The sequence below is a fragment of the Ranitomeya variabilis genome, chromosome 5, assembly GCF_051348905.1.
Source record: "Ranitomeya variabilis isolate aRanVar5 chromosome 5, aRanVar5.hap1, whole genome shotgun sequence".
Classification (NCBI taxonomy): Eukaryota; Metazoa; Chordata; class Amphibia; order Anura; family Dendrobatidae; genus Ranitomeya; species Ranitomeya variabilis.
In genome coordinates this window covers 36,343,974-36,359,399 of record NC_135236.1, presented here as the reverse complement: position 1 = coordinate 36,359,399, position 15,426 = coordinate 36,343,974, and the positions used below count along the sequence as shown (strand labels likewise).

General features: G+C 41.9%; 1 protein-coding gene across 1 annotated transcript in view; it reads right to left on the bottom strand.

Moving 5' to 3' along the window:
* LOC143774818 (uncharacterized) overlaps window positions 1-15,426 on the bottom strand; it is a 100,853-nt gene that overhangs the window by 15,380 nt on the left and 70,047 nt on the right. The window contains exon 5 of the mRNA XM_077262586.1: window positions 5,406-5,792. Within this exon, the coding sequence (XP_077118701.1) occupies window positions 5,406-5,792 (387 nt within the window). The remainder of the gene's footprint in view (window positions 1-5,405; window positions 5,793-15,426) is intronic.

Here is a 15,426-nt window from a genome sequence, read left to right as displayed (position 1 = left end):
TCTTGGACTCTCGTGTTTCCAGACGGAAACTCCAGTATCTGGTCAAATGGAAGGGATACGGTCAGGAGGATAATTCTTGGGTCACTGCCTCTGATGTTCATGCCTCCGATCTTGTCCGTGCCTTTCATAGGGCTCATCCTGATCGCCCTGGTGGTTCTGGTGAGGGTTCGGTGCCCCCTCCTTGAGGGGGGGGTACTGTTGTGAAATTGGATTCTGGGCTCCCCCGGTGGCCACTTGTGGAATTGTACTTGTGTGCATCATCCCCTCTGTTCACCTGCTCCTATCAGGATGTGGGAGTCGCTATATAACCTTGCTCCTCTGTCAGTTTCATGCCGGTCAACAATGTAATCAGAAGCCTTTCTGTGCATGTTCCTGCTACTAGACAACTCCCAGTTAAGTTGGACTTTTGTCCTTGTGTGTTTTTGCATTTTGTTCCTGTTCACAGCTGCTGTTTCGTTACTGTGTCTGGAAAGCTCTTGTGAGCGGAAATTGCCACTCTGGTGTTATGAGTTAATGCTAGAGTCTTAAAGTAATTTCTGGATGGTGTTTTGATAGGGTTTTCTGCTGACCATGAAAGTGCCCTTTCTGTCTTCTTGCTATCTAGTAAGCGGACCTCGATTTTTGCTAAACCTATTTTCATACTACGTTTGTCATTTCATCTAAAATCACCGCCAATATATGTGGGGGCCTCTGTCTGCCTTTTGGGAAAATTTCTCTAGAGGTGAGCCAGGACTGTCTTTTCCTCTGCTAGGATTAGGTAGTTCTCCGGCTGGCGCTGGGCATCTAGGGATAAAAAAACGTAGGCATGCTACCCGGCCACTTCTAGTTGTGCGGCAGGTTTAGTTCATGGTCAGTATAGTTTCCATCTTCCAAGAGCTAGTTCTCATATATGCTGGGCTATGTTCTCTCGCCATTGAGAATCATGACAATACGGTACTTACTATAATACTGCTCCTATATACAAGAATATAGCTAATATAATACTTTCCCCTGTGTACAACAACATAGCTACTGTAATACTGCCCCTATTTTCAAGAATAGAGCTACTATAATACTGCCCCATGTACAAAAATATAAATACTTTAATACTGCCCTATGTACAAGAATATAACTACTGTAATACTGCTCCATATGTACAAAAATATAACAATTATAATACTGCCCCTATGTTCAATAATAGAACTACTACAACACTGCTCTCTATGTGCAGGAATATAAAAACTATAATACTGCCCCTATGTACAAGAATATTATAACTATAATACTGCTCCTAAGTACAGGAATATAACTACTATAATACTGCCCCCTATGAACAAGAATATAACTACTATAATACTGTCCCTATGTACAAGAATACAGCTAGTATAATACTGCTCCTATGTACAAGAAATTGACTACTACAATACTGCCCCCTGTGTACAAGAATAAAACTATTATAATACTGCCCCTATGTACAATAATATAACTACTATAATACTGCTCCTATGTACAAGAATATAACTACTATAATACTGCCCCTTGTGTACAAGAAAAAAACTACTATAATACTGATCCTATGTACAAGAATGTGACTACTATATTACTGCCCCTATGTAAAAGAATATAACTACTATAATACTGCTCCTATATACAAGAACATAACTACTATAATACTGCCCCTATGTTCAAGAATAGAACTACTATAATACTGCTCCTATGTACTAGAATATAACTACTATAATACTGCCCCCTATTTACAACAACATAACTACTATAATACTGCTCCTATGTACAAGAATATAACTACTATAATACTGCCCCCTATTTACAACAACATAACTACTATAATACTGCCCCTATGTTCAAGAATAGAACTACTATAATACTGCTCTCTATGTACAAGAATATAAAAACTATACTACTGCCCCCTATGTACAAGAATATAACTACTATAATACTGCCCCCTATGTACAAGAATATAACTACTATAATACTGCTCCCTTTGTACACGAATATAACTACTATAATACTGCCCCTATGTACAAGAATATAACTACTATAATACTGCCCCTATGTACAACAAGAATATAACTATTATAATACTGCCCTCTATGTAAAAGAATATAACTATAATAATACTGCCCCTATATACAATAATATAACAACTATAATACTGCTCCCTATGTACAAGAATGTGACTACTATAATAATGCCCCTATGTACAAGAATATAAATACTATAATACAGCCCCCTATGTACAAGACTATAACTACTATAATACTGCTCCCATGTAAAATAATAAAACTACTATGATACTGCTCCCTATGTACAAGAATATACGGTACTTACTATAATACTGCTCCTATATACAAGAATATAGCTAATATAATACTTTCCCTGTGTACAACAACATAGCTACTGTAATACTGCCCCTATTTTCAAGAATAGAGCTACTATAATACTGCCCCATGTACAAAAATATAAATACTTTAATACTGCCCTATGTACAAGAATATAACTACTGTAATACTGCTCCATATGTACAAAAATATAACAATTATAATACTGCCCCTATGTTCAATAATAGAACTACTATAACACTGCTCTCTATGTGCAGGAATATAAAAACTATAATACTGCCCCTATGTACAAGAATATTATAACTATAATACTGCTCCTAAGTACAGGAATATAACTACTATAATACTGCCCCCTATGAACAAGAATATAACTACTATAATACTGTCCCTATGTACAAGAATACAGCTAGTATAATACTGCTCCTATGTACAAGAAATTGACTACTACAATACTGCCCCCTGTGTACAAGAATAAAACTATTATAATACTGCCCCTATGTACAATAATATAACTACTATAATACTGCTCCTATGTACAAGAATATAACTACTATAATACTGCCCCTTGTGTACAAGAAAAAAACTACTATAATACTGATCCTATGTACAAGAATGTGACTACTATATTACTGCCCCTATGTAAAAGAATATAACTACTATAATACTGCTCCTATATACAAGAACATAACTACTATAATACTGCCCCTATGTTCAAGAATAGAACTACTATAATACTGCTCCTATGTACTAGAATATAACTACTATAATACTGCCCCCTATTTACAACAACATAACTACTATAATACTGCTCCTATGTACAAGAATATAACTACTATAATACTGCCCCCTATTTACAACAACATAACTACTATAATACTGCCCCTATGTTCAAGAATAGAACTACTATAATACTGCTCTCTATGTACAAGAATATAAAAACTATAATACTGCCCCCTATGTACAGGAATATAACTGCTATAATACTGCTCCCTATGTACAAGAATATAACTACTGTAATACTGCTCCTATGTACAGGAATATAACTACTATAATACTGTACCTATGTACAAGAATATTTCTGCAATAATACTGCCCCTCTGTACAATAATATAACTACAATAATACTGCCCCTACCTACAAGAATATAACTAGTATAATACTGCTCCTATGTACAAGAAATTGACTACTATAATACTGCCCCCTGTGTACAAGTATAAAACTACTATAATATTTCTCCCTATGTACAAGAAGATAACTACAATAATACTGCCGCTAAGTGCAATAATATAACTGCTATAATACTGCTCCCTATGTACAAGAATATAACTACTACAATACTGCTCCTATGTACAAGAATATGATTATTATAATACTGCCCTTAAGTACAAGAATATAATTACTATAATGCTGCCTCTATGTACAAGAATGTGACTACTATAATACTGCCCTTAAGTACAAGAATATAACTGCTATAATACTGCCCCCTATGTACAAGAACATAACTACTATAATACTTCCCCTATGTACAAGAATGTATCTACTATAATACTGCTCCTATGTACAAGAATATAACTACTATAATACTGCTCCTATGTACAAGAATATAACTACTATAAAACTGCCCCTATGTACAAGAATATAACTACTATAATACTGCCCCTATGTACAAGAATATAACTACTGTTATATGATAGTAGTTATATTCTTGTGTATAGAGAGCAGTATTATAGTAGTTATATTCTTGTACAAAGGGACAGTATTATAGTAGTTATAGTCTTGTACATAGTGGCAGTATTATAGTAGTTATATTCTTGTATTTAGGGAGCAGTATTACAGTAGTTATATTCCTGTACATAGTGGCAGTATGATAGCAGTTATATTCTTGTAGATGGTGAGCAGTATTATAGTAGTTATATTCTTGTACATAGGGGCAGTATTATAGTAGTTATATTCCTGTGCATAGGAGGCAGTATTATAGTAGTTTATTCTTGTACATAGGAGCAGTATTATAGTAGTTATATTCTTGTATATAGGGAGCAGTATTATAGTAGTTATATTCTTGTACATAGGGGCAGTATTATAGTAGTTATATTCTTGTGCATAGGGGCAGTATTATAGTAGTTATATTCTTGTACATAGGGGCAGTATTATAGTAGTTATATTCTTGTACATTGGGGGCAGTATTATAGTAATTGTATTCTTATATATAGGAGCAGTATTATAGTAGTTATATTCTTGTACATAGAGGCAGTATTATAGTAGTTATTTTCTTGTTCATAGGGGCAGTATTATAGTAGTTATATTCTTGTACATAGGGAGCAGTATTATGGTAGTTATATTATTGTACATAAAAGCAGTATTATAGCAGTTATATTCTTGTACATATGGGCTGTATTATAGTAGTTATATTTTTGTACATAGGGGCAGTATTATAGTAGTTATATTCTTCTGCATAGGGGCAGTATTATAGTAATTAAATTATTTTACATGAGAGCAGTATTATAGTAGTTATATTCTTGTACATAGGGGCAGTATTATAGTAGTTATATTTTTGTACATAGGGGCAGTATTATAGTAGTTATGTTTTTGTACATAGGGGCAGTATTATAGTAGTTATATTTTTGTACATAGGGGCAGTATTATAGTAGTTATATTTTTGTACATAGGGGCAGTATTATAGTAGTTATATTTTTGTACATAGGGGCAGTATTATAGTAGTTATATTTTTCTACATAGGGGCAGTATTATAGTAGTTATATTCTTATGCATAGGGGCAGTATTATAGTAGTTATATTCTTGTACATAAGGGCAGTATTATAGTAGTTACATTCTTGTACACAGGAGCAGTATTATAGTAGTTATATTCTTGTACATAAGGGCAGTATTACAGTAGTTACATTCTTGTACACAGGAGCAGTATTATAGTAGTTCTATTCTTGTACATAAGGTCAGTATTATAGTAGTTACATTCTTGTACACAGGAGCAGTATTATGCCACTAAAATTGGAGTAAAACTGGAGTTTTGGTTCGTACATTTTACACTTCAAATTGGACTCAATATCTTACCTTGTACTCTTACTACTGTGCCAGGACCTTCCTGAAGGATTGATTCCATATTATTTGGTGGTCTATGTGTTAAGCAAAATGTCATTGCCACACGACAGTAGAATTTGGTGTTATCTGGACCATGAAAGTCCTCTAGGAGAAGATCAGACTGACCAATCAGCTTGGTTTTTCCCCTGTACTCGGGATGTATGTAGTCTTCATTAGGGTGATAAACAAAATGTTGTCTTGGTTCACCAACCATCCAGTAGACCTCAGTCCACAGAGTGATTCTGTCTCCTACAGGATATGCACTTATTATGTCCTGTACAGAGAAGCTGCAGTTGATTATTACAGGTCCCATAAATTCCACTTCAGTTGTTTGGTTGATCTTAGAAACTCTGCTTGGCTCTTTAAAGGAAATATAGGACATTATTAGGCAAAATTAATACTTAGTCTAGTCTGAAAGCATTGTATATTGTTATAGAACCTAAAAGAGATTGGACAAGAAAGTAAATCGTATTTAAAACGTTACAAAATCATCTTTGCTATATACCTTCAATACAAGTTTTACTTTCAGGCATTTTTTGGCCCTTGAGGAATGTGAGGAATGTAAGTGATGTAGTTTCAGTATATGACTGAAGGTGTAATAGGCCCTGAAGTAATTAATTAATGATGGGTCCTAGGACTTTAAATGAGTATACTGTAGATGAGTGAACTCGAACTTTACAGTGTATGGTGCTGAAATCCGTACTCAGACTTATCACGGTAGTCCATAGTTGTGTGTTGATTTTGGATGCAGAATAAAGCTTGTTGAAAGTCTGCCCCGGACTCAATCAACAAGCTTTTCGGCTGTGGGCACTTCCTCAGCTATCACAACCATGCCGAGTATTGGCATGGATGTGATTGTTTGGATCACCACATGACCCGGCCTGTATAACTGCAGGATCACAGGTGGTGACTTCATTTTGCTCTGTATAGCTCAGGGACAGGACACGGCTCAAGTGAGGACAATTTTAGGTTCTATGGGGGTAGTCTGAAAAATACCCCCGTTGGGGGTACTCTGAAACAGGTTCTTTTGGGGTACTCTGCAAAACAGCCTCATTGGGAGTACTCCGCAATACGGTCTCTGTGTGGGTACTGTATACAGGCCATAAAGTTCTCTGCACTTTTTTGTGGTGCAAAGAACGAGGAGAGCATCAAGTAGGGGATGTTGATATAGTGCTGCTGGTGGTGGTGGTGGTGCAGATGCTGTATGGAGAAGATGTGGTCAATCTGTACCTGCTGTGTCCAAAAAAACAGCTTCCTCTGATGCATGAATGATGAGGCCAGAGCATGGGCATCTGTCTTCCACCTCACCTCCTTGCAAATCAGGCAAGCGGTCTGAGCCCCAAGTCATGTAGCAGTCACCTCTGCTTTTTTATGACTCCACTGGCTGTGGCTCCGTGGCCCATCCACCTGGCCCTGCCCCACAAGTGGAAGAGATTGAGTGCACTGATGCCAAACTACTTGTTCTGTTTGAGGATGAGTACATGGGAGGGTAGTGCATACAGTGAGTGGACTACCGCAGCACCTCTATGATGGTGACAACGCAACACTTTTGCCAACTGCTGTGGCTTTCTGCTGTGTGCAGACTGGCAAAGAGGGCAGGGGTGAGGAGTAGGGTTGTGTTATGGACCTGGTGGTTAGGAGCACCCGAAATGACCTGATGGTTAAAATGGAAAAACCTGGGACAAGCTCTGAGGAAGTGGTAACTCTACTGACCGCAATCCCTAATCCTATCACACACACTAGAAATAGCCGTGGAGCGTACCTAACTCTCCCTAGACGCCTCTTCACAGCCTAAGAGCTAACTACCCCTAAAGATAGAAATAGCAGCCTACCTTGCCTCAGAGAAATTCCCCAAAGTAAGGGTAGACCCCCACAAATATTGACTGTGTGTTAAGAGGGAAGTAACAAACACAGGAATGAAACAGATTTTAACAAAGGAGGCCGAATCTTCTCTAGATAGACAGAGGATAGGAAAGGGAACTATGCGGTCAGTATTAAAAACTACAAAAGCCACGCAGAGTGTGCAAAAAGACCTCCACACCGACTCACGGTGTGGAGGTGCAGCTCTGCACCCCCAGAGCTTCCAGCTAGCAAGGAAATATCATAATAGCAGGCTGGACTAAAAACATAGCATGTACTGAGAAATATATTCAAAAACGAACTTCAAATGACTAGCAAGGACTTAGCTTCTGCTGGAGTAGACAAGTCATCTGAGAAATCCAAGAGAGGTCTGAACCAGTACTGAGACATTGAGAGCTGGCATGAACTAACGACCTGGGCAGAGTTAAATAGGGAAGCCAGCAGGGGCAAAAAACGAGGGCAGCTGAGAAAGCCAACCTCAAAGATCAGCAGTTCCACTCAAAGCCACCAGAGGGTGTCCAAGGACAGAACTCACCAAAGTACCATTCACGACCACAGGAGGGAGCCCGAGAACGGAATTCACAACAGTACCCCCCCCTTGAGGAGGGGTCACCGAACCCTCACCAGAGCCCCCAGGCCGATCAGGACGAGCCAAATGAAAGGCACGAGCCAAATCGGCAGCATGGACATCGGAGGCAACAACCCAGGAATTATCCTCCTGACCATAGCCTTTCCATTTAACCAGGTACTGAAGCTTCCGTCTCGAAATACGAGAATCTAAAATCTTCTCCACCACATACTCCAACTCCCCCTCAACCAACACCGGAGCAGGAGGATCAACGGAAGGAACCATAGGCGCCACATATCTCCGCAACAACGACCTATGGAACACATTATGGATGGCAAAAGAAGTTGGAAGGGCCAAACGAAACGACACAGGATTGATAATTTCAGAAATCTTATAAGGACCAATGAAACGAGGCTTGAACTTAGGAGAAGAAACCTTCATAGGAACATAACGAGAAGACAACCAAACCAAATCCCCAACTCGAAGTCGGGGACCAACACAGCGACGGCGGTTAGCAAAACGTTGCGCCTTCTCCTGAGACAACGTCAAATTGTCCACCACGTGAGTCCAAATTTGTTGCAACCTGTCCACCACAGAATCCACACCAGGACAGTCAGAAGGCTCAACCTGCCCTGAAGAAAAACGGGGATGAAAACCAGAATTACAAAAGGCGAAACCAAAGTAGCAGAACTAGCCCGATTATTAAGGGCGAACTCGGCCAATGGCAAGAAGGTCACCCAATCATCCTGATCAGCAGAAACAAAGCATCTCAGATAGGTTTCCAAGGTCTGATTGGTTCGTTCGGTTTGGCCATTTGTCTGAGGATGGAACACTGAAGAAAAAGACAAATCAATGCCCATCTTAGCACAAAAGGACCGCCAAAACCTAGAAACAAATTGGCAACCTCTGTCCGACACAATGTTCTCTGGAATGCCATGCAAACGAACCACATGCTGAAAAAATAATGGAACCAAATCAGAGGAGGAAGGCAATTTAGGCAAGGGCACCAAATGGACCATCTTAGAAAACCGATCACAAACCACCCAGATGACAGACATCCTTTGAGAGACAGGAAGATCAGAAATAAAATCCATGGAAATATGTGTCCAGGGCCTCTTCGGGACAGGCAAAGGCAAAAGCAACCCACTGGCACGAGAACAGCAAGGTTTGGCCCGAGCACAAGTCCCACAGGACTGCACAAAAGAACGCACATCCCATGACAAGGAAGGCCACCAAAAGGACCTGGCAACCAAATCTCTGGTACCAAAAATCCCAGGATGACCAGCCAACACTGAACAATGAACCTCAGAAATAACCCTACTAGTCCATCTATCAGGGACAAACAGTTTCTCCACTGGACAGCGGTCAGGTCTATCAGCCTGAAACTCCTGCAGCACCCGCCGCAAATCAGGGGAGATGGCAGACAAAATCACCCCCTCTTTGAGAATACCAGCCGGCTCAGAGACTCCCGGAGAATCAGGCAAAAAACTCCTAGAAAGGGCATCAGCCTTCACATTCTTAGATCCCAGAAGGTATGAGACCACAAAATCGAAACAGGAGAAAAACAGTGACCATCGAGCCTGTCTAGGGTTCAACTGCTTGACGGACTCGAGGTAAGTCAGATTCTTGCGATCAGTCAGGACCACCACGCGATGTTTGGCTCCCTCAAGCCAATGTCGCCACTCCTCGAATGCCCACTTCATAGCCAACAACTCCCGATTGCCGACATCATAATTACGCTCAGCAGGCGAAAACTTTCTAGAAAAGAAAGCACACGGCTTCATCAAGGAGCCATCAGAACTTCTCTGAGACAAAACAGCCCCTGCCCCAATCTCAGAAGCATCAACCTCGACCTGAAAAGGGAGCAAAACATCTGGCTGACGCAACACAGGGGCCGAAGTAAAACGACGTTTAAGCTCCTGAAAAGCCTCAACGGCCGCAGGGGACCAATTCACCACATCAGCGCCTTTCTTCGTCAAATCAGTCAAAGGCTTAACCACACTAGAAAAATTAGCGATGAATCGACGGTAAAAATTAGCAAAGCCCAGGAACTTCTGAAGACTCTTCACAGATGTAGGTTGAGTCCAATCATAAATGGCCTGAACTTTAACAGGATCCATCTCGATAGTAGAAGGGGAGAAAATGAAGCCCAAAAAGGAAACCTTCTGAACTCCAAAGAGGCATTTAGAGCCCTTCACAAACAATGCATTGGCACGAAGGACCTGGAACACCATCCTGACCTGCCTCACATGAGACTCCCAATCATCCGAAAAGACCAAAATATCATCCAAATATACGATCATGAACCTATCCAGATACTTCCGGAAGATGTCGTGCATAAAGGACTGAAACACAGATGGAGCATTAGGAAGCCCGAATGGCATCACCAGGTACTCAAAATGGCCCTCGGGCGTATTAAATGCTGTTTTCCATTCATCGCCCTGTTTAATACGCAGAAGATTATACGCCCCTCGAAGGTCAATCTTGGTAAACCAACTAGCCCCCTTAATCCGAGCAAACAAATCAGACAACAGAGGCAAAGGGTACTGAAATTTGACCGTGATTTTATTGAGAAGGCGGTAATCTATACAGGGTCTCAGAGAGCCATCCTTCTTGGCCACAAAAAAGAACCCTGCTCCCAATGGCGACGAAGATGGGCGAATATGCCCTTTCTCCAAGGACTCCTTTACATAACTCCGCATAGCGGCATGTTCTGGCACAGATAAATTGAACAGTCGGCCCTTAGGGAACTTACTACCAGGAATCAAATTAATAGCGCAATCACAGTCCCTATGAGGAGGTAGGGCACTGGACTTGGGCTCATCAAATACATCCTGGTAATCCGACAAAAACTCAGGGACTTCAGAAGGAGCGGAAGAAGAAATTGACATCAAAGGAACATCACCATGTATCCCTTGACAACCCCAACTAGACACAGACATTGATTTCCAATCCAGTACTGGGTTATGAACCTGTAACCATGGCAAACCCAACACGACAACATCATGCAAATTATGCAACACCAAAAAGCGAATATTTTCCTGATGTGCGGGAGCCATGCACATGGTCAGCTGAGTCCAGTACTGAGGTTTATTCTTGGCCAATGGCGTAGCATCAATCCCCCTTAAGGGAATAGGAATCTGCAAAGGCTCCAAGAAAAAACCACAGCGCCTGGCAAACTCCAAGTCCATCAAATTCAGAGCAGCGCCCGAATCCCCAAATGCCATAACAGAGTAGGACGACAATGAGAAAATCAGAGTAACAGATAAGAGAAATTTAGGCTGCAAAGTACTAATGGTGACAGACCTAGCGAACCTCTTAGTGCGCTTAGGACAATCAGAGATAGCATGAGGGGAGTCACCACAGTAAAAATACAGCCCATTCTGACGTCTGTGTTCTTGCCGTTCAGCTCTGGTCAAAGTCCTATCACATTGCATAGGCTCAGGCCTCTGTTCAGAGGACACCGCCAAATGGTGCACAACTTTGCGCTCGCGCAAACGCCGATCAATCTGAATGGCCAAAGACATTGACTCATTCAGACCAGCAGGCGTGGGAAACCCCACCATAACATCCTTAAGGGCTTCAGAAAGACCCTTTCTGAAAATTGCTGCCAGGGCACACTCATTCCATTGGGTAAGCACAGACCACTTTCTAAACTTCTGGCAATATACTTCTGCTTCATCCTGACCCTGACATAGAGTCAGTAAGATCTTTTCTGCCTGATCCACAGAATTAGGTTCGTCATAAAGCAATCCAAGCGCTAGAAAAAATGCATCCACATTAAGCAATGCAGGATTTCCTGGCTCAAGGGAGAATGCCCAGTCTTGCGGGTCACCACGCAACAAAGAAATAATAATCTTTACTTGCTGAATGGGATCACCAGAGGAGCGGGGTTTCAGAGCAAGAAACAGTCTGCAATTATTTTTGAAATTCAAAAATTTAGATCTATCCCCAGAAAACAAATCAGGAATTGGAATTCTAGGCTCTAACATCGGATTCTGAACTACATAATCTTGAATACTCTGTACCCTAGCAGTGAGTTGATCCACACAAGAGGACAAACCCTGAATATCCATATCTACACCTGAGTCCTGAACCACCCAGAGGTTAAGGGGAAAAGAAAGACAAAACAAGCAGCAAAGAAAAAAAATTGACTCAGAACTTCTCTTTTCCCTCTTTTGAGATGCATTAACACTTTGTGGGCCAGCTGTACTGTTATGGACCTGGTGGTTAGGAGCACCCGAAATGACCTGATGGTTAAAATGGAAAACCTGGGACAAGCTCTGAGGAAGTGGTAACTCTACTGACCGCAATCCCTAATCCTATCACACACACAAGAAATAGCCATGGAGCGCACCTAACTCTCCCTAGACGCCTCTTCACAGCCTAAGAGCTAACTACCCCTAAAGATAGAAATAGCAGCCTACCTTGCCTCAGAGAAATTCCCCAAAGTAAAGGTAGCCCCCCACAAATATTGACTGTGAGTTAAGAGGGAAGTAACAAACACAGGAATGAAACAGATTTTAGCAAAGGAGGCCGAATCTTCTCTAGATAGACAGAGGATAGGAAAGGGAACTATGCGGTCAGTATTAAAAACTACAAAAACCACGCAGAGTGTGCAAAAAGACCTCCACACCGACTCACAGTGTGGAGGTGCAGCTCTGCACCCCAAGAGCTTCCAGCTAGCAAGGAAATATCATAATAGCAGGCTGGACTAGAAACATAGCATGTACTGAGAAATATATTCAAAAACCAATGAACAGCAAATGACTAGCAAGGACTTAGCTTCTGCTGGAGTAGACAGGTCATCTGAGAAATCCAAGAGAGGTCTGAACCAGTACTGAGACATTGACAGCTGGCATGAACTAACGACCTGGGCAGAGTTAAATAGGGAAGCCAGCAGAAGCAATAAACGAGGGCAGCTGAGAAAGCCAACCTCAAGGATCAGCAGTTCCACTCAAAGCCACCAGAGGGTGTCCAAGGACAGAACTCACCAAAGTACCATTCACGACCACAGGAGGGAGCCCGAGAACGGAATTCACAACAGTACCCCCCCCTTGAGGAGGGGTCACCGAACCCTCACCAGAGCCCCCAGGCCGATCAGGACAAGCCAAATGAAAGGCACGAACCAAATCGGCAGCATGGACATCGGAGGCAACAACCCAGGAATTATCCTCCTGACCATAGCCTTTCCATTTAACCAGGTACTGAAGCTTCCGTCTCGAAATACGAGAATCTAAAATCTTCTCCACCACATACTCCAACTCCCCATCAATCAACACCGGGGCAGGAGGATCAACAGAGGGAACAACGGGCACCACATATTTCCGCAACACAGATCTATGAAAAACATTATGGATGGAAAAAGAGGCTGGAAGGGCCAAACGAAAAGACACTGGATTGATAATCTCAGAAATCCTATAAGGGCCAATAAACCGAGGCTTAAACTTAAGGGAAGAAACCTTCATAGGAACATGACGGGAAGACAACCAGACCAAATCCCCAACCCGAAGCCGGGAACCAACACACCGACGACGGTTAGCAAAACGCTGAGCCCCCTCCTGAGACAACACCAAATTGTCAACAACATGAGCCCAAATTTGCTGCAACCTGTCAACCACAGAGTCCACCCCAGGACAATCAGAAGGCTCAACCTGCCCCGAAGAAAAACGAGGATGAAAACCAGAGTTACAAAAGAAGGGTGAAACCAAGGTAGCAGAACTAGCCTGATTATTAAGGGCAAACTCGGCCAATGGCAAGAAAGCCACCCAATCATCCTGATCAGCAGACACAAAGCATCTCAAATAAGTTTCCAAAGTCTGATTAGTTCGCTCGGTTTGGCCATTTGTCTGAGGATGAAACGCGGAAGAAAAAGACAAATCAATGCCCAGCCTAGCACAAAAGGCCCACCAAAACCTAGAAACAAACTGGGAACCTCTATCGGACACAATATTCTCCGGAATGCCATGCAAACGAACCACATGCTGAAAAAACAATGGAACCAAATCAGAAGAGGAAGGCAACTTAGGCAAAGGTACCAAATGAACCATCTTAGAAAACCGGTCACAAACCACCCAGATAACCAACATCCTCTGGGAAACCGGAAGATCCGAAATAAAATCCATAGAAATATTTGCGTCCAAGGCCTCTCAGGGACCAGCAAAGGCAAAAGCAAACCACTAGTGCGAGAACAGCAAGGCTTGGCCCGCGCACAAGTCCCACAGGACTGCACAAAAGAACGCACATCCCGTGACAAAGAAGGCCACCAAAAGGACCTACCAACCAAATCTCTGGTACCAAAAATCCCAGGATGACCAGCCAACACAGAACAATGAACCTCCGAAATCACTTTACTAGTCCATCTGTCAGGAAAAAACAGTTTCCCCACTGGACAGAGGTCAGGTTTATCAGCCTGAAATTCCTGAAGAACCCGTCGTAAATCAGGGGAGATGGCAGAAAGAATCACCCCTTCCTTCAGAATGCCGACCGGCTCAAGGACCCCAGGAGAATCAGGCAAAAAGCTCCTAGAGAGGGCATCAGCCTTAAAATTCTTAGAACCCGGAAGATACGAGACCACAAAATCAAAACAGGAGAAAAACAGGGACCATCGGGCCTGTCTAGGATTCAGCCGTTTGGCAGACTCGAGGTAAATCAGATTCTTATGATCGGTCAAGACCACAATACGGTGCTTGGCCCCCTCAAGCCAATGTCGCCACTCCTCAAATGCCCACTTCATAGCCAACAACTCACGATTGTCGACATCATAATTGCGTTCCGCAGGTGAAAACTTTCGAGAAAAGAAGGCACACGGTTTTATCAAGGAACCATCAGAATTCATCTGAGACAAAACGGACCCTGCCCCAATCTCAGAAGCGTCAACCTCAACCTGAAAAGGAAGAGAAACATCCGGCTGACGCAACACAGGGGCAGAAGTAAATCGGCGTTTAAGCTCCTGAAAGGCAGAAACAGCTGCAGAGGGCCAATTCGTCACATCAGCGCCTTTCTTCGTCAAATCGGTCAGGGGTTTAACCACACTGGAGAAGTTGGCAATGAAACGGCGATAAAAATTAGCAAAGCCCAAAAATTTCTGAAGGCTCTTCACGGATGTGGGTTGGATCCAATCATGAATGACCTGAACCTTAACCGGATCCATTTCTATAGATGAGGGAGAAAAAATGAAGCCCAAAAAAGAAATCTTCTGTACTCCAAAGAGGCACTTAGACCCCTTCACAAACAATGCATTATCACGAAGGATCTGAAATACCATCCTGACTTGTTTCACATGAGACTCCCAATCATCTGAAAAAATCAAAATATCATCCAAATATACAATCACGAATTTATCAAGATAATTCCGAAATTCATCATGCATGAAGGACTGAAACACAGATGGAGCATTAGAGAGTCCGAATGGCATTACAAGGTATTCAAAATGGCCTTCGGGCGTATTAAACGCAGTTTTCCATTCGTCACCCTGCTTAATACGAACAGGATTATATGCACCTCGAAGGTCAATCTTAGTAAACCAACTAGCCCCCTTAATCCTAGCAAACAGATCAGAAAGCA